At 35.8% G+C, this 23,338-nt stretch overlaps 1 protein-coding gene across 5 annotated transcripts in view; it reads right to left on the minus strand.

Annotated features, from left to right (window-relative positions):
- The window catches only part of VPS8 (VPS8 subunit of CORVET complex), a 248,815-nt gene that overhangs the window by 206,083 nt on the left and 19,394 nt on the right, over positions 1-23,338 (minus strand). For all 5 annotated transcript variants that reach the window (XM_026007303.2, XM_072752535.1, XM_072752534.1 and 2 more), the window contains exons 5-11: positions 18,410-18,503; positions 14,652-14,684; positions 13,646-13,700; positions 5,388-5,512; positions 3,777-3,863; positions 1,424-1,491; positions 10-163 (exon numbers count right to left, since the gene is read on the minus strand). In XM_026007303.2, coding sequence (XP_025863088.2) covers positions 10-163; positions 1,424-1,491; positions 3,777-3,863; positions 5,388-5,512; positions 13,646-13,700; positions 14,652-14,684; positions 18,410-18,503 — 616 coding nt within the window. The remainder of the gene's footprint in view (positions 1-9; positions 164-1,423; positions 1,492-3,776; positions 3,864-5,387; positions 5,513-13,645; positions 13,701-14,651; positions 14,685-18,409; positions 18,504-23,338) is intronic.

Below are 23,338 nucleotides of genomic sequence, written 5' to 3' on the forward strand. Positions count from 1 at the left end.
TATACCAACCTTTGTTAAGGACGCCATGGCCAATAAGGAAAACTGTGTGATGGGATGATCTTTTAACTCAGGCTTTGAATGGAGAGGCTCAATACAGCAAACTTCACCCTTGGAACCACTGAACAGACATCTAGATTCACATGTTCTCACTCCCATCACTCTCCTGCAAAGGTAACCAAAAAACTCAGAATTGATTTATTGATGATTCAAGGTACTACCATCACTAGCATGGACTACTGCAATAGCCTCCTAACTCCTCTTCTTGCCTCCGACAATCCAACTCCATAGGACATCAGCAGGCTTTTTGTAATGTCCAGGTCAGATTTATCACTCTTCTCCTAAAAACACTCCAATGGTTTGCCACTGTACATAAATAAAATCCAAAATCTTTATCATGTTTTCAAAGGTCCTATATGATCTGGCTCCTGCCTTCACTCTTTTCCCATCCTACTACTGACAAAATCATTCTCCAGCCACGACTACCTTCTTTCCATTTAACTACCAAGCCAAACTTGTGCCCACTTCAAAACTCTTGTGCTTGAACACCCCTCTGCCTGGAACACTTCTAGATTTTTGCATTTGTGAATGCAAAATGCAAACCAGATTATCATTTGGGTCTTTGCTCAAATGTTGCCTTCCTGAATTATCCACAAGTTCATTCCAGCAAGCTGACTGGCCTTACTTTTTCCACAGTATTCACAACTATCTGAAGTTATTTCACTTATGTACTCATTTATTATCGTGTTCCTACCCCTACCCCAACTAGAATGTAAGTTCTATTAGAGTAGCAACTTTGTCTGGTTCACAGCTCCAAGTCTGGTGTCTAGAACAATGCCTAAGCATAGGAGATGTTAGGTAAACAGTAGCAGAATAAGTAAATAACACTTTGTAAGCAATTACTTTAGGCTTAGCTTTGTGAAAAGGTGAGAGAAACATAAGAAACATGGTCCTTACTTTGAAAACTTATGGAAACACAGTATGAATTTTACATTTTACTTTTTAAATAACTGCTTTATAAATACTCTCCCATGTATCTAGACAGTCTTTACTCTTAAGGAGAAATAGGGCAATTCCAAGGCAATAAAAACTTTTCTACATCTGTCTGTTACGGTTATAATTAACTGGGTCTAAACCAAAATTAGTGACATACTCCAGAATTATGGTTAACAAGCCTGACAGCTCATGTGAATTTCCTGGGGAGCAGGAGTTCAGAATCCCAACTCAGGCCTACTGAGAGAATTCTGGGTGGCCAGGCCTGGACCTCCAAATGTTCTATAAGGCTCCCCAAGTCATGATAATATACATCCATAACCTATTTTTAATCACATGGGTTTTCCGGACCTCTTCATGTTCAACTTCAAGTCATTAAACCAGAACTAGTCTTTTCATTTCATTTGTCAACAAATGTCCTTTAGTCTCTTACTTAAATGTCAATTCAAAAACAGAGCCTCCGCTGTCATTGCAAATTGCAAGAGTTGGATCATCTGTAAACTAAACAGAGAAGAAATTTACTTTCTTATATATTTTTCAACAACCAGTCAAGTATTAAAAAGGGAAAAAAGTATAACACTTTAAAAATCTAAAAACAAACACATTTAGTAGCATTTGAAATCACCTAGATTTAGTTCATCATTCTAAATATACAAACTTATCCGTATTCAGAATAAAAATGGCTATCTTCAAAAACTGAGGCTTTAAAAAAGCAAACCCATCTTTCATCAGGATAAAAGAAAAATACAAACTGTGACTCATAAAAGCCCTAAAGTTCTCCACTTGGGTTCCTAACATTAACTTTTTCTAAGCTGCTATTAAACTGAATAGGGTATACTAGATACATCTGCAGTTGCCTAGTTTTCAAGAACAAAGACATAGTAAAAGATATTTGCTACCTTTAGAAAATAAACTTGAGTGTGTTTTCTGAATAACAGAAGAATTCATCCACTATATTTAAAATAGTTTAACTTTCTATGGAACTATTCCAAATATGTGCTGCCTCCTGATCTTCTTTGACAGAGTATACTTCAGTTATTATTACCTACCTGGAAAACTCAAAATAACCAATAATGTTCACAATGACAAATTGTCCTAAGGACTTATGGGGTATGGTAAATGTGAATGCTGTAGGATATAAAACTGAGTAACCTGAGTCACTTAGAGTGACCAATCTCCCTAACCCCAAAGGCTGGTGAGCCATCCTAAATGGCATGTCTTTGTTCTCTTAGGGACAGTCAAGGTACAGGAAACTACTGTAAAATTGTTCTCCCCACACACAGGCATAACAAAGAAAACCCACAACTTTGCTCTCAAGGTCTCACTGAGCAATTGCCAGAGTGGGAAGTATACATCTGGAATGTAGGAAAATCAACTGCACTTGCACTTTTATTTATCAATTTTCTACTTATCTGTTTTGTAATGTATTTAAATATGAATACAGTACTACATTTACAGTATTTTTTAAATATACATATATGCATTAAGGATGTAAGCCCATTGCTAGGATATAGGGTTAAGTCTGGAGAACAGTGAGTAAGGGTACTAAAGAGCAAGTGGCCATTGTCAATCCAAGACTCTGGAAGAATTCAATCATATATATCACTTGCTACCTCTTACTCCAATGTCACAGCATCTGCATGCACCACCTTTATCACCAATCTCAAGCAACACAATGGCTACCACTTCCATGCTTTTAACCTCAGCTGCATTCTTCTCTTGCCTCTCTGCCTTTATCTCTTCTGTTCCATTTCTCTCAAGGATTTTGCTTTTTTTCTGTAAATGAACTGTCCTTTTACAAACACCATCAACAGCTACCATGCATAGTACAAAAATAAATGAGAAACAGATTCTGGTTTCAAAAACTTTCATTTATTAAAAGAGATGAGACATAAACACAACTATAACATGCCATAGGAAAAGAGGTCAAGAAAACTGCCATTTTGTTCAAAAAAGGGGAAATTCTACTTTTACTTGTCTTGGTTGTTTTCACTGTTACTAAATGCTTCAATGCTGCTTTGTCACAAAAAGATTTTATATAACTAACCTAGATGCAGACACATAAACTCCAGATGCTTACAGACTTTAAAAAGCATATGTATGGATAAGAGAGGTCTGCACAGCTAAGCAACCAAATGTGTACATGATTAAAATCTAGAAGATCTGATTTTAGACTTCCCTAGTTACAGTCCTTTACCTTTTATGCTTCTGAACATGGGCTTGACAGCATACAAAAACCAAAGTTCACATTGTATTTATAAATGAAATCTGTTACCTAAGTTGGTTTATTTTTTTCAGACCTATAGGGAGAAAGCCAAGACTCAAATCTTAATGCTTGTCCCTTAGAGGCCTGAAGGAAAATAAACCAACAGATCTGTTTCTAAACATAATGCAAACCTTGGTTCTTTCACAGCTGGTGCCTTGAACCCCAGGTAACTCCCAACAAAGTGTGACAAAGCAACATTGGTGGACTAAAGGAAAGGTAAAACCACCTTTTTAAATCTCCACATGAGTTTTCAGCAGGGTACTGCCTGTCTGCTGCCAACCTCTGGTCTAGGATCACATCAGTTTACTCTTTCTGCTGCTCTATCTATTAGAGGTCAGTCCAGCGTGCAGCTGAATGTTTCCAGACTAACCCAGCCCCAATTCTAGCCTGGAGAGCATCCTATTGGGATAGTCAAAGAAAACTTCATTTTCAAGGATTCTTTTTATGAAGATATGTGCTTAAAAGTGCATACATGAACATAAAAATAAAAATTAATAGAAAAAGAAAACAAAGATATTACCTTAATATGCAGTATAGCTGTTCCTGGAGGATGAGCATCTGTTATTGATCTTAGAAGTTTTCCACTGGCCAAATCCCACATCGTGATCTATAAGACAACTAAATGCTTCAAAATCCAATTTATTGCTCTTTTTTGGACTTAGGTATCCTGCCTTGTGGCTGAAATAATCCATCCCTAGTCCATAAACATTGCAGGCAAAGAACTATGAAGTTGAAATGTAAATGAAGGTTGCAGATCCATTAAAGCACAGGGCCTTTATTCCATCTTCATCATCCCTTCATCCTGCCAACCTACTTTTTCCTTCAGATTTTAAACTTTGTTCTTATACTGAGAAGTAAAAAATTTCTTCAATGAGTCGATCTCTTTAGCACTGGTAAAAATTATAGGAGAGGCTCACTGCCAAACAAACTAGTGATGTGTAAGTCAAAAGATGAGAAAAGCCAAAACTTATTGCCAGTTTCAGAAGTAAAAAGCAATTCTAAGAGTTATCCAGAAACACAGTAATGAGAATATAGAAAGCAGAACATAGTGTATTTAAAAAGCAGCAATAATTATCTATGCTACTATAAGGAAGTAAATTTTGACATAACAGCCTAGTTGGTTTGTAAAAGCTACTTACTTATATAGACACACAAATTAAGATATTGAAAATCACAGACTTTAGCTCAGTTGATAACAATTAATAAAAGCTGAACAAAAGTCAGACCGAGTAACATTAGGTCAGCTCTACAGACATGTCACTTTAAAATTTTTGGTCCCTGACATACTGATCTAGAAATACTGGTTTGTTTGCTCTTTTAATTGACCAAACTGGATAAATGCAACACAAGTGTATTTTCACATCCAGACACTCATGTACAGAATTCAATGCAGTGAATTCCCAAATATCAACCAACGGACCATAATCACCGTATCTGCATTTTTGCATAACAATTGCTTTGTATGTAACTTAGTGCCATCATCTGTCCTACCCATGCTTTTTCTCCTAGCTCCAGAGTTATCACACTTCACTTTTTTTCCTCTAAATTTCATTTATTTTTAAAGATTGTATTTATTTATTCATGAGAGACACAGAGATAGAGGCAGAGAGACAGGCAGAGGGAGAAGCAGGCTCTATGCAGGAAGCCCGATGTAGGACTCAATCCCAGGACTCCAGGATCACGCCGATAGCAGGCACTAAATTGCTGAGCCACCCAGGGGTCCCTATATTCCAGCATTCTTTATCCATTCATCAGTCAATAGACATTTGGGCTCTTCCCACAGTTTGGCTATTGTTCATAGTGCTGCTATAAACATTGGGGTGCATATACCCCTTGAAATCTGAGTTTTGTATCCTTTGGGTAAATACCTAGTATTACATTGCTGGATGGTAGCATAGTTCTATTTTTAACTTTTGGAGGAACCTCCATACTGTTTTCCAGAGTAGCTGAACAAGTTTGCATTCCCACCAACACGTAAGAGGGTTCCCCTTTCTCTTCGTCCTTGTCAATATCTATTGTTCCCTGTTGTTAATTTTAACCATTCTGACAGGTGTGAGGTGGTATAGAGATACTAGTTTCTTTTAAATTGATTTTAACATTGTTGTATGGATAAAATAAAGTTCACATTTACCTGTCCTTTTGCAAAGCCACAGAGAAGTCTTGAGCAGTCATTGTTGATACTGAGGGCAGAGATGGCTCCATACTGACCTCCAACACTAGTGCTACCCAGACAGAGTCGCAAAGCTTGATTCTGATCTAAAGAAAGCAATTTGCAAAATCAGGTAAAAGAAATGAAAGGAATGAAAAAATATGTATATACTATCAGCTTTGCAAAGACTTGGGAGGTAGCAACAATCAAAAGAATCAAATGATGAAGTTACATTCATTTTAATGTATTTATTGAGCATGTACTAGATGCTGGGCATTGAATTAGATAGTAAGAATGAAGAAAAAAAACCCAAGATCTACAAGTAAGCAGATAGAACCTGCTAATGATTAAAAAAAAAAAAAAATCCAGAAGTAATCTTTATCTCTTTGAACAAACCAACTATCTTTCACCTGTCTCATTCTAAAATTGTATTTCTTGCTTTTTCAGGATGTAAAGTTACAGGGAATGCCATCTTTTAAAGTAGCTTTACAATTTCAAAAATCAAAATTTATTAATTCAGAATTTGGCTGAATTTACATTTATATTATCCACAAAGAAAAGGTCTCCTAGGCAAATTAACAGTGCAAACAAAATTACAGAATATTTAAACTACTTAAGAAAATTATTTCCAAGCATCAACATTTGATATGCTAAAAGTAAATAATTCAAATCTCTACTAGATTGTTATTTAACGGTAAGGATCTTGCCTTAATCAGTTCCGATTTTCTCCAGGAGGCAAATATTTATTAAAATTTATTATTTAATAATTAAAAGAAATTCTTCCAAGGCTTCTCCTAGGCAATGCTTATTTTGTGTAGAGTTCATTACTATACCCACTTGAAAACAATGAGATAAAAAATTCAAGTATAAGAAGGCATGCCTACAAAATGTAATTGCTTGGGGAGGAAAAAAACTCACATTATTTGCAAAATCTGGAGTTCTCTGAACTCACCCAGCAATTGTTTATGCCTCCTTTAACTACTTACATGCTATTCTTTGGAGGCAAGTATATCTTACTTCCACTACTAGACTATGTCCTTTCTAAGGGCTAAAATTATAAGTGAACTAACATTCCCAGAATACGATGCCCTACACTCAGGAGGCATCGGACAATCATCTGAATAGCTTCCACATTTGCAAATCTTCCTTCTATAAGGGTAAATCTAGTTATTAGAAAGAACCTAAAGACATTCATTCTCAGATCTAGCGAATAATACCATATAGACCTTTTGCCCATCCAAAGTGAATACTGTAAGAACATTTTTCTGTGTTCATAAACTGGCTCAAATAACGATCCCCACGTCCCAAAGGAGTTCTGACACAATTAATGGATGCACTGTATCTGGCACGCAGAAAATACTCAATATTTTCTGAAATCATTTTATCTTTTAGCCTTTAAGATGAATATTCAAAAAGGAATAAAATTCATAAATATACAAGGCCTAATGTATTTAAAATGCCATCATCTTTGTTCACATCTAGAATGATTACAATTACGGATTTTTTTTCCCCACTTTTTTCTTTCTTACATACTTTTCCTTCCTCTCTCAATTTAATCCAAATTATTAAAATTTCCTTTTTTCTATTTTCCCAACTTTGAATACAACACCTCATTTTATGTTGCTTTACTGAAATTGCCTGCCTAAAATAGTGTTTTCCATGATCCTTATCTTGTCAGGGATGCCTTATACAGTTAGTAAATTATCCATATATCTTAATTTGCAAACTGTCAAGATAGTATCATTAGGCAACAGCAATATATATATGTATATATATACACATATATATGTAAAATACACACTATACACACACACAAACACACCACTACTTTAGGTCATTTGTAGAGGCAACAGATGGAATGAAAGTAAGAGGCCACAGACAGAAATTCCATATCAGCCTTACAAAGAGCCCCAAGAGTCTGGGCTGCTTGCCTTCCAAGCACAGAGTAGTGTCTGAATAGCATCCAGCTAGGATCTTTTGTAATCTGTGCTTTGAGATACAGACTGTACACAGTTCTGATCCACCAATACTTAAAGACACTCACTACTGCTTTCAGATTTAACAAAGTTCACACTGTAGACTATTTTAAGTATTTTTATAACTCAAGGAGGATAAGAATAGGAAAATGAGGGAATATGATAAAATAAAGGGTACCATCAAGGGAAGAAATAAAGAAAAGAAAGGAAGAAAAACTTCAGGATTAAAAATCCAAATAGGACTCTGCTTTCCTATGGGTCCTATATACTAAAAACTAGCTGCAACAGGGGACCAAATTATCAAGCTCAGTCATTCCTGAAATATATATGAAACTTACATCCCACAAGACTGTGTTAATGAAAACATTCTCAAGTTTTTCTCTTGATTTTTACAATATATCCATTATCTTTATAACGTCCCTTTATATGGTTAAGCATGGTCGTGAGATGACAGTGTATAAAATATACTCTGGTTTTAACTCCACAAAGTTATTTATCAAATCTTATTAACATACCTGCTATCTATCATACAATTTAGACTAAATTCATAAAAGGCAGAATTTCTGTATAAAGAAGAAACCAGAATCTTATGGGAGAGGTTTCTTCTGCTGGAATAACTAAACATTCTGTATCCCAGATTATTCTGGACACTTCTGGAAAAAGGTATTTGGTATAAATAAACATAAAACCTCTTCCAAACACTTGAATTCTAAAGTTATATAGAAAGAACAGGAGGACCTAGACAGAAGCAAGAGAGGTTAAACATCAGAACTTTCCATATTGCACTCCTCCAAGAGGGCTCTTGGTTGCCTTAATTTTTAAGGAAAAATTCCATTTTTCCCCACTCTCGAAGTCTTCTTTTATCTATTGCTGGGAGAAACCATTAAATTAGCAGTACATCTAATTTCATTTACAGAGTCCACACAAAATCACATTTGGTTGGCATTGTGAACTTAGTTTTTAAAAAAATTGGAGTGGGTCCTTATAAAGCAAATAACTCTAGGCAAGAAATATGAAATGAGACTATCATTTTTCCTATAAACTTCACAGAGTTGGCACAGAACTTAAATAAGAAAATGCCTATGAAAAATGTGAAAACTATCAAATGTTACAAATGCAAGGGATTATTATTAATGATAATAAATAGCTTACCAATTAAGACAACTTGAAGCCTAGTTATCACAAACACTGCAATGAATTATACCTATTTCTTTTATTAGTCTATCTTTCAAAGTATACTTTGCTTAGGGCAGATCTCAGCATATTCTGGGCTTAAGAATAATGTGCTAAATAGCAAAGAAAAGCCACAAGTAATGTATAAAGTCTGTAATAGCCATAAAATCTAAATCTGAACATACTTCAAGAGAATTTCTGCTCTTTCCATATACCAAAATTGACCCAATCCTCTATTTCTTCATCCTTAATTTGTTTTAACAAGTTCCCAAAGACCTTCAAAGAAGGAAATAACTAGATCCTAGAAGAAATCAAATTTAATCGTGTATATAGAACTCTCTTATTGCCAGCATTCATCATTTTTCAATACTACTCTTTCCTTACTCTTCATAAATATTAAAATATTCTTTGAAAAAAATACTCTGTGAGACCAAAAGAAGAGGTATCAGAAAAAAATTTTCATTAATGATCATAAAAACAGTAGAAGCACTTTACCTGACCTCCACCTAACAGACACAAAGAATTAAATCCTCATCCCCTCACTGACAGAAGCCCAGGACACAGTGAATTCCCATTGCTAACTGGCTATTATCTTATAATTAGTTAGCTGCCTGTGTTCATTTCGAAACCTGCTCATGCCACCATAATGTTACTGGACTTTAAAAACTTAACCAATAGGTGAACTGATAAAACAGAGTGACAAAGAAAGAACTATTGTTTCCATGAAAACTAAATGAATGTTAATGAAAAAGCTGATAAAGGTGTTTCTTTGAAAACCTGTCATGAAATAAGATGTGGACAAGATAACTGTCAAAGATTGAAGAGTTGTTTTGTAAAAATCTACAATTTTGTACACCTCAATTGATTCATAGGTGCCTAGGCTTCTACCTCTTTTTCTTTTAATTAAAAGTGCAAATTTTATGTAACTCATTGTTGATGCAGTTTATTACAAAAGAAAAGAGCTTCTGACCTCCAACTGGCAGATAACAAACTCAAAGAAAAGGCTTGGCACTGTATCATAGTATTAAGGAGAAAATGAATATTTGTATATTTTCAGTCAAAATAAAACACTGAAAGTATGCACAGACATAATTTTTAATAATTCCCTGCTTTAACCAGTTTCAAGTAGCTGTTTTTTTTCAGTAAGCATTTCATAAGAAGGCATCAACTGTAACTGACAGTTTCTCTTTCAACACTAAAAAGGTCAAAAGAAAAGCAGTCACTCATGCAAACCAAAATTACTATACCTTTTCCTTTGAATCCATGGAGAAAGATCAAAAGAAAGAGAAAAGCAAGAAATCAGTTCAAAAGTTCAGAGAAAAGACAGGTAAAATTTCAAAAGTCTAAGTGACAACCTTTAGTTATCTCTGGGAATGATACTAAATGTGACTAACCAATTTATGATTACATTCAGGTATTGATTATGAGAAAGAGAAAATGCATAATATCCAAATCATAGCACAGTAAGTAAATCCAAGTCCAGGAAGTTTGATAGAAATACAACAGCTTCAAAAAGATAATCTATTAAAGTATACTAGCAACCTCCAAAAATAGGAAACTAAGGGCCTTGGAATAGAGATGCATCTTTATAACTATTTGAATTTTTGAGATCCTGTATATAGGAAAGAACCAAGATTTATAATAAATATCACATACCTATAGTCCATTAAAAGAGGCAATATACATCACCTTTAAGAAGTTTACACTGATCACTATTTGAATGACCCAGGCCCCTATTCCAATAAAGGATCTAATGTCACTTAAAACTAGTACAACTCTTCCTGCTACACTTTTCCTCTGATCAACAAAGATATTTAAATGAGATCAGATTTAACCCAGACTTCTAGACACTTCACAGTATCATTACTCTGCTATTTATTACTGCCATTCAAGCAAATTTTAATCCATTTGTTAAAACTCACTGTCCAAATAACCAGATTTCCACAAAAATATTGAGTAAAAATTACTAATTGCATGATTAAAAACTCAAAGCATAACCAGGATATTATTTTTTCTCAAAATGTTCACTTTGGCATATTTCCTTTTCCATGAGATTGTAGTGAAAGGTTACCATTTCATCATATCTACAACAAAACAGTTGATATCTAAAAATTTAAGAAGCAGGCCCAAGGAAATTAAGAAGACAGTAGCAAAAGACAATGTACTCTTCTCAATTGTTTTTTTGTTTGTTTTTTTATTCATGAGAAACACAGAGGGAGGGAGGGAGAGAGAGAGAGAGAGAGAGAGGCAGAGACACAGGCAGAGGGAGAAGCAGGCTCCATGCAGGGAGCGTGACATGGGACTCGATCCCGGGTCTCCAGGATCAGGCCCTGGGTTGAAGGCGGTGCTAAACCACTGAGCCACTGGGGCTGCCCTCAATTGGTTTTATTTTAAATAATTCATTTAATTTGTGGCAGTGGGTTTGATTATAAACAGACATGTATCCCTATAACCTTGTGGTAAGGAAGGGATGTTAAAGAGGATGAGCTGAGGAAAAGTGAACACTGGCAACTGGGAACAACAACAACAAAATCAACATGCATTCTGCTGACAGATAAACATATACATTATACTTGACTCTGACTCATCTTAGTTCTTCTATTCTTCATCCATCTTGGAATCTACCTCCTTTTCTCTCAGGAGAGAATTATTGAGAATGGTGAAAATGCACTGATCTAGGATTCAGTGTTTCTTGATTCTGAACTTGGCTCTGTCTCTCTTAATCTCTCTGGTTCTCAGCCACTTCATATATAAAATAAGAAGACTAAACTATAAGTCCTTTTAGGATCCTTTCCCTAAATCCTTTCACTCTAATACCAATTATGCCTGCATAGGAAAATAAGCATTCTTGGGGCACCTGGGTGCTCAGTCGGTTAAGCGTCTGCCTTCGGCTCAGGTGACGATCCCAGAGGCCTGGGATCAAGCCCTGTATCAGGCTCCCTGATCGGCAGAGAGTCTGCTTTTCCCTCTCCCTCTCCCTCTGCCTCTTCCCCTGCTCACGCTTGCTCTCTCAAATAAATAAAATCTTAAAAAAAAAAAAAAAAAAAGAATTATTCTTACACCTGATAGGAGAGCAGGCTGGTAAAACTTTCTAAAAGCAATTAAGTTATGTCAATAAGTGTTTAAAATATTCCTAAATTAATTAGATTATGAAACCTGGAAAAACATGTAAATAAAATGTTCATACCTGGACTTTAAGCAATTCCACCTTTAAGAATTTGTTCTATGGGGGATCCCTGGGTGGCGCAGTGGTTTGGCGCTTGCCTTTGGCCCAGGGCGCGATCCTGGAGACCCGGGATCGAATCCCACGTCAGGCTCCCGGTGCATGGAGCCTGCTTCTCCCTCTGCCTATGTCTCTGCCTCTCTCTCTGTCTCTCTGTGACTATCATAAATAAATAAAAATTTAAAAAAAAAAATTAAAAAAAAAAAAAAGAATTTGTTCTATGGAAGTAATCATGTGCACAAAAATGCAGTTACAAAAGATGTTCATTGCTATACTGTTTGTTTAGAAACAACCTAAATGTCTTAGTATAGGAAATGGTTAAGTAAATTATGATGAATTCATTTAAAGGAATATTATGTAGCCATGAAAAAGGATGTTATAGATGAATATATAACTGCATGCAAAGATGTTGATTATGATGAAAAAGCAGATTACAAATTAACATGATTCCACCCATGATTCCATGGGTGTGTGCACACACACATGTACAAAAAAAGATTAGAGGGCCATACAGAAATGTTAGGGATTAAGGATTATTCCTGAGTGGTAGAGTTTATTTTGTATCTTCAACCCATTGTTCATCTAAACTTCCTACTATGAACACATATTAGGAAATAAGGAAAAAATTATTATCCAAAGAATCAATTCTAAAGTTCTCTGAAGAGAATTATTTTTGTGTTCATTCATTCCACCTTCAAACAACAAAACTCTATTACTTAAATCAATCACCTCTGAAAAGAATAGGTGTTAAAATCACATGATAATTAGGATTTTTAGGATATTTATAAATAGGAATTCAAACCATTCAAACACAGGGGAAAACAACCACTCATATGATAAATAATGATGCAAGGCTAATACAGATCAAATTGTAGTACTGTTATTAAAGTATTCCCAGGTAATCCTTATACAATATCCTGTCGATTCCTTACTAAAATACAAGTGTTACTGGGAATCCCATTTAAGAGAGATGCAGAAGACTGAAGGTGCAGAAGAGAACATTAAAAATGATAGAAAAGGGCAGCCCAGGTGGCTCAGCGATTTAGTGCTGCCTTCAGCCCAGGGCCTGATCCTGGAGACCCAGGATCAAGTCCCACGACAGGCTCCCTGCATGGAGCCTGCTTCTCCCTCTGCCTGTGTCTCTGCCTCTCTCTCTGCGTGTCTCTCATGAATAAATAAAATCTTTTTTAAAAATAGAAAAATATTATGTTTTTATTTTCATAGTTTTTAAATAAAATTTTAAAAACCCAGAAGATGTTCTGCTGATAGTACTGAATTCAAAAGCAAAGCAAAGAGTAATAAAACTAGGGTTATTTAGTCTCATGCAGGGAAAAAAGAAAACACTGAAGACTATGTCTACTATATAAATAAACGTTAAGTTCTCTTCTCAACTAACAAAAGAATGTGATTATAAGCGAGAAATTTTTCAGATTAGAGATTTACAGTGTAAATGATAAAGAAGTTACTGCAGTTTGAGCTAAGAAAAATTACTGAGAAAGCCTGTGAATCTCTTTCCCTGAAAATAGTTTAGAATACTTGCTAGGATAGGATTTAGAATCAAAAATCACCACTACCACAAACTGAGGCAGACAAGAGAACAACCCAAGGTCCCTTTCAACTTTATATTCTTTCTGTCTAGGTCTGTAGAGTCAAAGTTCAAAAGATATAACTTATACATTCATAAAGAAGAAAATAAACTTGTAATGAGCTACAAAATAAGCTTGGGTCAAGTAATTTTAACAATAGAACTAGATTTTTCTGTTTTTTTTTTTTCCACAAGAAAATTAAGTTTACAATTCAACTATTAAAAGATATAAAGGTCAAAAGGATACTTAATATCTACAGTAAGGAAAGTACTTAAAATTTACCAAATATTAAAGCCAATCCATGAGATGTACCCACAGCTATCAGACTGGACACTGCCTGAGAACAAAAGGGAAGATTACATTTTGAGATAGTATGTCAAGAATCTTGAAACAATCCGAGTTGAATTTGTTAGTCTTCTCTCCTCTAGGCACCAGATGACATACCAACTATTATAAATAAGGAGAATTTCAACTAGGAGGTAAGACGGGAAATGAAACTCAGGACATTTTATTTCTGGGAATCCCTCTAAATTTACTCCAAGGGTAACAATATCAAAATATCATATGTTCAACATTATAGGCAAAAACACACCACTTAGCTTCCTCTAAAGCAATTTTTAAAAAAATTTTTTTTCAGGGATCCAGACAAAGTAAGACGCACTTATGCTACCCAACCAAGAGCCAGCTATGAGGTGTGGGTAAGGGGTGAGAAAGGCTTCAGTTTATTCACAGGAGCCAAAAGGCACCAGAAATATTCAAAATTCAGCCCACTTCCTCACCAATTGACTAACTAATAAGAAAGCTACAGAAGGCAGCTGGAAGTATTCAAGAAAAGAGGGCACTAGTGTGCTTTCAAATATCCCCCAGTTCTCTATAATCGCGCCACAGATTTACTATTTGGCAGGCTTGGCAAGGGAGTTCAGAACTATTAAATGTACTATTTACCACAAAGTGATTTCACCAAATGCTGTTTTCCACTCTCTTATAACCAAAGGGAGGCCAAATCACAGAAGGAGCAAATTTACTTGGGCACATATAAATAAACCTGGAAAAGGCTAATCATTATTCCATTATATACTTCTCCAACAAAAGCCTGAAGAATAACAACACACCAGAAAGAAAGAGAACATTCAATATGGAAAAATTTTAAACCTGATTACTGGCAGTAAATGACTTATGAATTTATTATCATAATAATTTATGCAATAACTTTGAACATTAGAAGAATATATCTAAGAAAATCCAATCAAAGAGAAAGCTTACCTTTAAAGGATTAAAGTATACTTACAATTGCTGTAGGCAAGCCAGCATCCACTTTGTCCTAAGTGAAATTAAGAAAGCATTTGAAATTATATTCTCATTTTTAAAGAGAAAATGATATAAGCCCCTCTCTTTACATATACTTTGATCCAAATCAATTCAGACAAGAGGTGGAACCTTCATTTTTGCCCCCAACTAAGAGAAACCACAAAAGTTGCACATAACAACAAAATATAAAGAGCATGAGAGTGGGTCATTTTATTTTACTAACTGTAACAAATGCTTTAGGAAAGGTACTAATTATAAATGAAAACACAAAGGAAAAGAGGGAAGAAGTCCCACTTTCAATAATGTGAATAAACTCTGTTACGATAGCAGTACATAAAGATTTTTAAAAAGGGAAACATGGTAAAGATATTTTTCCTCTAAGCTTCCTATCAAGCAGATTATACAATAATCCCTCAATAAAACCCAAGCAGGGTGTATTCAGTCGGTCCTCAAGCATAAGAAAATAAAAAATTAAGTCCACAGAGTAACTGTATGACCTCGGGAGAGTCACCTAACTCTCTGGGTATTAGTCTCCTCATCTATTAAAGGAAACAGCAACTCTCAATGAATTGTTTTAAGGATCAAATTAAATGTAAAGTATCATATAATTGTAAAGGTACCTATTTGATGTTTCTATAGCTTTAAATAATAAGGGCTTACAACAATTAGCAGTGTAGCAGCAATAAGCTTTCATATACATATATTACACTATTGGATTCTCAAACTGCAAGAGACAGATAAAACATGTATTATTCTGATTTTCCAGATTAAGAAAATAAGTTTTAAAGAGCTTAACTGACTTGCTCAAGATTATTCAAGTAGTAGTCAAACTATGTCTCAAACTCAGAGCTTCAGTTCCTAGGCCAGCCTCTTTGATATCATTTCTACATTTCTGTCTGTCCCTGTCAATGTGGTGAATTAATTGTTAGAATCTCTAGGAAGAAAGAATCTGTTTTATACAACTTTATAGAGCTTCCTGGGAACTAATTAAAAAACTTATTCCAGAGCATGGGAATATAAGGAAGAACAATCACAAAGCTGCTATGTTCAATGTTCTAGATAGTAGGATATCCCCAACCTTGTTTGGATATGTGTGTGTAAAGTATGCAACATGCTTGACAATTAAGATGCATGCAAATAAACATCTGATGAATGATTGGTTTGTGTCCAGATAGAGAAAAAGAATGAGAGAGCAATGAAGAACATAAAGTATAGTTCAAATGGAACCTGAATAATGAAATCAGAAGTCAGCTTACTTTAAAACTAAGAAAACAAACAAGCAAAAATAAAAATAAAAATAAAAATAAATAAAAGAAAAACAAAAACAAAAACAAACAGATGTGGAAAGCACTTTAGAGATTACAGAATCTTAGTACTGGTGTTGCAACATCATAGAGCAGTGATTCTCAAAAGCCAGGCTACGTTAAAATAATCTAAGATACCTATTAAAATGCAGATCCCTGGGATGCCCGGATGGCTCAGCGGTTAGACATCTGCCTTTGGCTCAGGGCGTGATCCTGGGATCCGGGATCAAGTCCTGCATCAGGCGCCCTGCATGGAGTCTGCTTCTCCCTCTATGTGTCTATCCCTCATGAGTAAATAAATAAATCTTTAAAACTAAATAAATAAATAAATAAAATACAGATCCCCATGCTACCCTACTGATACCATACTGATGCCAATTCAGTATGTCTGGGGTGGTGCCCAGGAATCTGCACTTTAATCAGCATGTCAGGAGATTCTTACACATTGGACACATTTTAGAAAAAAACTGCTAAAGCGTCTCTACTATCTTAGATGATCATAAAAGTAATAAATACTTTTTAAAATTAACTTTAAGTAATTTAAAATATAGTCATCTGTCACAGTACTTTCATTTGTCATTGAGTTGTGAATGAAGTTCACAACCCCAAAAGTTTCATCTCTCCTAAGTGTTCTCCATGCATGGACTACAAAGCCATGATGAACAAGGCCCCATGCCACTCTAGGAACATCACTATCCACATGGCTGAAGGCATTACTGAACAATTATTCAGGAGATACCCCAAAATATAACTAGCTTTGCACGTTAATAAACCAACCATCATAGAAAAGCATACAATTTAAATTGAGCTGGTAATCCAAAATTAGGAAGGCAGAGTATGAGCACTGTCACAGGAAAAGCAGTTTTCATTTTAACAGACCAAAGGAGCTCAGCCATAGCAATGAAATAAGAATAGAATGCAAACACTCTGGGATTTATTAGAATTTTTCCCTCCTCTTCAAGAGGGAGAAGAAACCTTTTTAAATAACAGATTTATCTAATCAATGTTCAGTGTCTGAGTTTTAGTTCAGTCTCCATTATTCAAAATATTTTTAAAACTGCACAGGTGGGTCAAATGACTGTTCTGGTTCATCTTGATCTTGAAAGGAATGAATTTCATCACCTACATAAGGATTAAATTCAGAAAACGTCATGGAAATATAATCCTCAACAGGTGGTTCCCATTCTAGCAAATCTGAGTTACTCTCCACCTAAAAGAGGAAGGACAATTGCCCAGGTTCCCTCCATGGCTTGACTATCTATTTAAATTGACTCCATGATATATGAGCTGGGTCAGGGTATACCAATTGCCCACAGAGAACACTTTCTTTCTTTTTGCTTTTTTTGTTGGTTTGGTTTGGTATGGTTTCTACAACAAGAGCTTTCTCTGAGAAATCTGACAATTGCAATGCAATAATGATGTCATGATACCACTCCTATATAAATCTCTGACCCTTCTGAAAAATCAAAACTTTGTCCAAACTGAGTTTACAAAATACCAATTAAACTCCATGAAAACATTAAAAAAGTCAAAGTCCCTGGGATATGAAAATGTCATCATTGTCATCATGATCATCACTATTACTATATATAAGATTAACACAATGAATTCAGAAAACTAAAATTGAAAAAGACCACATAATATTATAGGCTTTGAGGTCAAAGGAAAATTTGATAACCCATACCAGAATCAGCATCTATTGTCTTAGTGATTTATTAAATATTTTTGCATCAACCCAGTGCTCCAAAAAATTTTCAAGACCAGAGATACTCTGTTCCAGCCATTATACACTGGCCATACTCACCAATACCACCACCATTTCACAACAAAGCAGCACTACAGCTGGAGCCAGAAACCCCAATTTTGAGTAATTGTTCTGCTATCTCCTAACCCAATGATGTAAGACAAGTTAATATATTACCTCTCTGAGCCTCTCTTCTCATTTGTAAAACAGGATATGGCTTTCCTTACTTTCAAAGTTGTAAAAGTAAATAAAATAAGGGACATGAAAAGAGTTTTGTGAATTACAAGAAAATCACTCAGTTGTAAAAAGATTCTGATCAATCATTTCTCCATATGAAAAGACTAAAAAAACAAGCACTCTAACTCAACCAAATACACAAGATGGCAACTAAACTGAAAAGGAATTTAAAGAAAAGGCAGATAGTGTTCCTTTTAGGCTTGCTGCCATATTTCATTTAGGCACACCAGAGACTCTGAGCAGACCTTTATTTCATGGCTGCACTAATTTCTACGTCAAGATGTGTAGCCATGTCTTATGAGTCAAAAACAATCACACAAAACCCATGAAAGCCAGATTCTATTTTTTTTAAGCCTCGGGGCCAAGAGAAGTGCTGTGCTTTGTTTTATGCTCATTCCTACTTCATTATGCCATTGCAGGTTACAAAGCTGGGGAAGAGAACAAAATACTTACAGCTGCAGACACTATCTGGGCAGAAATTCCCTTCAAAAGTGAATGTCGCATAACTGACCCATGGAGTGAAAAAGAATCAGGTAATTTCTTCTTCCTAAAAAGGGGGGGGGGGGGGATGTTTAAGAACATAAGAAATTTTTTTTTTTGAAAAAACAGAGTTTCAAAGCTTTAAAAGACCAAAGAACACATAAAAATAAGAAATGCAGAAAACAACACTGAATGTAATTTGTTAGCTCTGTTTGCAAACAGGTACAAAGAGTCTAACAGTCCTACATTACGATGCCATCCTAAACCCACCTTGAGCCTCAGAGAAGCAAAAGCAAGAAAGTGTATAAAGCCACCATTCCTTTTTCAATGATTCAAACTGTTCCTTGACCACCTCTTGCAGCAAGAGGTTCCAATAACCAAAGGTTGCCTATCCTGCCCTACATGTCTACATTACCTCTACCTACCTTTTACCCTTGCCTATCTTTCTTGCCCTCACATCTTTAACCTCTCTCTCTCATTCTTCCACCAAGCACCTCAAATTCCCCACCCATTATTCTTACTCTGCTGTGCCTAACAGCTCCTTTCACTTACCCAACTCATCATCATACACAAAATGATTTTTGATTTTTTACCAAACACTGAGCACCTCCTCTATGTGACTAAAGTATGGGCTCTGGGGAGACAAAAATAAGAAAGTCAAGGTTCCTAGTTTCAAGGACCTCACAGCCTAGCTAGAGGGACTAAAAAGTAACTTACTCTTAGAAGCTAAATGTTAGAAAAGAACAAAGAATAAAGCACTAGAAATAAAGAGGAGTTTAATCCTATTCATAAGGGGGATAAAGGACAGCTATAGAAAGAAGAGGTCTGATCTGGCCTTGATGGATAACTAGGAGTCTGGCAGGCAACAAAAAAAGCACAAACAGAAATATGACGATGTAGGGATGCCTGGGTGGCAGAGTGTATGAGCCTTGGTCTGCCTTTGGCTCAGGTCATAGTCCCAGAGTCCTGGGATCAAGTCCTGCATCTGGTTCCCCACAGGGAGCCTGCTTCTCCCTCTGCCTGTGTCTCTGCCTCTCTCTCTGTGTCTCTCATAAATAAATAAAATCTTAAAAAATATATTTAAAAGAAAAGAAATCTGGGATCCCTGGGTGGCTCAGCGGTTTGGCGCCTGCCTTTGGCCCAGGGCATGGTCCTGGAGTCCCTGGATCGAGTCCCACGTCGGGCTCCCCGCATGGAGCCTGCTTCTCCCTCCTCCTGTGTCTCTGCCTCTCTCTCTCTCTCTCTGTGTCTATCATAAATAAAAATAAATAAATCTTTAAAAAAAAAAAAAAAAAGAAAAGAAAAGAAATCTGAAGATATAAATGTGCACGGGGTGGGGGAAAGGGGAGATCCAAGTACACAAAAAGCATGGACCAGGAGAATGGGAGTGGGGTGCTAAGAGATTAGGTCAAAATGGTAAGCAGGGTCCAGACAGATGCTATGCAAGAGTTCTGACATTAAGTAAGGCAAAAAAAAAAAAAAAAAAAAAAAGATATCATATATGTTTTGAGTACAGTTGACAAACATTAGTTTCAGGTGTACAGTTTACACATTGTTATGTTCACTACAAGTGTAGCTACCAGCTATCCTGTTATATCACTATTACAGTATCACTGATTGTATTCCTAATGCTGTGCCTCTTATTCCCATGACTTATTCATTGAAAGTCATCATAACTTTGAAGCAGGTAGAGATGAGATGCTCAAAATCATTTAAGTTAACATAGTTCCATATAAATTTTAGATTTTCTATTTTTGTGAGAAGTTCCATTGGGATTTTGATGGAGTCTGCATTGAATCTACAGATGGTTTTGGGGAACATGGACATTTAAAATTTTTTAATTTTTATTTATTTATGATAGTCACACAGAGAGAGAGAGAGAGAGAGGCAGAGACATAGGCAGAGGGAGAAGCAGGCTCCATGCACCGGAAGCCCGACATGGGATTCGATCCTGGGTCTCCAGGATCGCGCCCTGGGCCAAAGGCAGGTGCTAAACTGCTGTGCCACCCAGGGATCCCAAACATGGACATTTTAATAATATTAATCCATGAACATGGGATATTTTTCCATTTATTTGTGTCCTCAATTTCTTTCATCAATGTCTTATAATTTTCATGCACAGCTCTTTCACTTCCTGGGTTAAACTTATTCCTAGGTACTTTATCATTTTTGGTGCTACCATAAATTGAATTATTCCTTCTTCAGATATTTCATTGTTAGTGTTTAGAAACACAACTGACTCCACTTAGCCAAAGCAATCTTCAAGAAAGAAGAATAAAGCTAGAGGCATCACAATTCCTGATTTCAAACTCTATTACAAAGGTGTAATCAAAACAGTATGATACTGGCATAAAAACAGAGAGACCAAGGGAACATAATTGAGAGCCCAGAAATAAACAGTTGTATACAGTCAACTAAAATTTGACAATGAAACCAAAAACACTCAATGGAGAAAAAACACAGTATCCAATAAATGGTGTTGGGAAAACTGCATAATTACATGAAGAAACTGTACCCTTATACCACTCACAAAAATTATATGGATTAAATGGATTAAAGACTTAACTATAAGACCTAACCCATAAAACTCCTAGAAGAAAACATAGGGAAAAAGTTCCTTGACATTGGTTGTGGCAATGGATTTTTTGTCTATGTAACCCAAAGCACAATCAACAAAATCAAGTATAAGTAAGACTATATCAAACTAAAAAACTTTTGCACAGCAAAAGAAAATCAACAAAATGAAAAGACAACCTATGGGATAGTAGAAAATATTTGTAAACGGTTTATCTGATAAGGGGTTAATATCCCAAAAAAAAAAAAAAAACAGTAATCCTCCCTTATCTGCAGTTTCACTTTCCATGGTTTCAGTTACTTGTGGTCAACAGTCCAGAAACAAATGATCCTCCTTCTGAAGTATTGTCAGAAAGTCCATGGTGTAGCCTAACCCAATATCATGTCTATGTCATTCACCTCACTTCATCACATCACATAGGCTTTTTATCATCTCAACTCATTACAAGAGGGTGAGTATAGTACAATAAAATATTTCAAGAGAGACCACGTTCACATAACTTTTTATTACAATACATTCTTATAATTGTTCTGTTTTATTATTGTTAATCTCTTACTGTGTCTAATTTATAAATTAAACTTTATTGTAGGTATGTACAGGAAAAAAGTTTATATGGGATTTACTAATATCTACAGTAATATCTTCCAAGACTCAAGGTCTTGGAATGTATCCCCTGTGGAAATGGGAGACTACTGTATAAGGAACTCTTGTAACTCAACAACAAAAAACCCAAACAATCTGAGTAAAAAATAGGCAGAGAATCTGAACATTTTTCCAAAGACGACATACACATGGCCAACAAATATGTGGAAAACTGTCTAGCATCACTAATTATCAGGGAAATGCAAATCAAAACTACCATAAGATTTTGCCTACTGGAAAGGCTATTATCAAAAAGACAAGAAGGGGCATCCCTGGGTGGCTCAGCGGTTTAGCGCCTGCCTTCATCCCAGGGTGTGATCCTGGAGTCCTGGGATCAAGTCCCATGTCGGGCTTCTGCATGGAGCCTGCTTCTCCCTCTTCCTATGTCTCTGCCTCTCTCTCTGTGTGTCTCTCATGAATAAATAAATAAAATCTTTAAAAAAAAAAAAAAAGAAAAAAGACAAGAGGGACGCCTGGGTGGCTCAGCAGTTGGGCCCCTGCCTTTGGCCCAGGGCGTAATCCTGGAGTACCGGGATTGAGTGCCGCATCGGGCTCCCTGCATGGAGCCTGCTTCTCTCTCTACCTGTGTCTCTGCCTCTCTGTGTCTCTCATGAATAAATAAATAAAATCTTTAAAACAAAACAAAAACAAAAAGCCAAGAGATCACAAATGTTGATGAGGATTTGGAGAAAAGGGAATCCTTGTGCACTGGTAGGTGGGAATATAAACTGGGGCAGCCAGTATGGAAAACAGTACGAAGTTCCCCCCAAAAAATTAAAAATAGAACTATCAAATCATCCAATAATCCCACTTCTGGGTATTATCAAAAGAAAACAAAATCACTATCTCAAAGAAATATCAGCACTGCCATGTATATTACAGTATTATTCACAATAGCCAAGATACAGAAATAATCTAAGTCTACCTTCAGACAAATGAGCAAAGATAAGAGGTCTCTCCCCCACACACACACATGTTATTCAGCCATGATAAAGAAGGAAGTCCTGCCATCTGTGACAACATGAATGGACCCTGAGGGCATTATCCTACATGAAGTCAGTCACGCAGAAAAAGACAAATACTCTATGATCTCACTAACATGTGGAATTTTAAAAAGCTTCTAACTCATAGAGGCAGAATAGAATAGTAATTGCCAGGGGCTGAAGAGTGAGGGAAATGTGGAGATGTTGGTCACAGGGTACAAACTTCTAGTTATAAGACGAATAAACTCTGGGGATCTACTGTATATAGCACAATGTCTATAGCTGAAAATAACATGTTATATGCTCGAAAGTTACTATGAGAATAAATCTTAAATGTTCTAACCAAAGCAGAAATGGTAGTTTTGTGAGGTGATGAAGGTGCTAACTAACCCTATTGTGGTAATGATTTCACAACACACAGTGCAGAGGACAGTGGTCATGGCATCTACCTTTTTATCAAAGAATCACACTGTACACATTTACCCAATGTTATATATCAGTTATATCTCAATAAAGCTGGAAAAAACACATTTATGTATTTGTAGGAGATAGTGATGAACAGGTTAACATATCCAGCAATGGTCCCTATCCCACAAGAGTTGACAACCTAAAGAAGACAGCACTAACACAAGCAAAATTTAAGAAAGGAAAAATACACATGACTTTATCAACATTAAAGCTACACATGAATTCAATAAAGTA

This window comes from Vulpes vulpes, chromosome 3, assembly GCF_048418805.1.
Source record: "Vulpes vulpes isolate BD-2025 chromosome 3, VulVul3, whole genome shotgun sequence".
In the NCBI taxonomy this organism is placed as follows: domain Eukaryota; kingdom Metazoa; phylum Chordata; class Mammalia; order Carnivora; family Canidae; genus Vulpes; species Vulpes vulpes.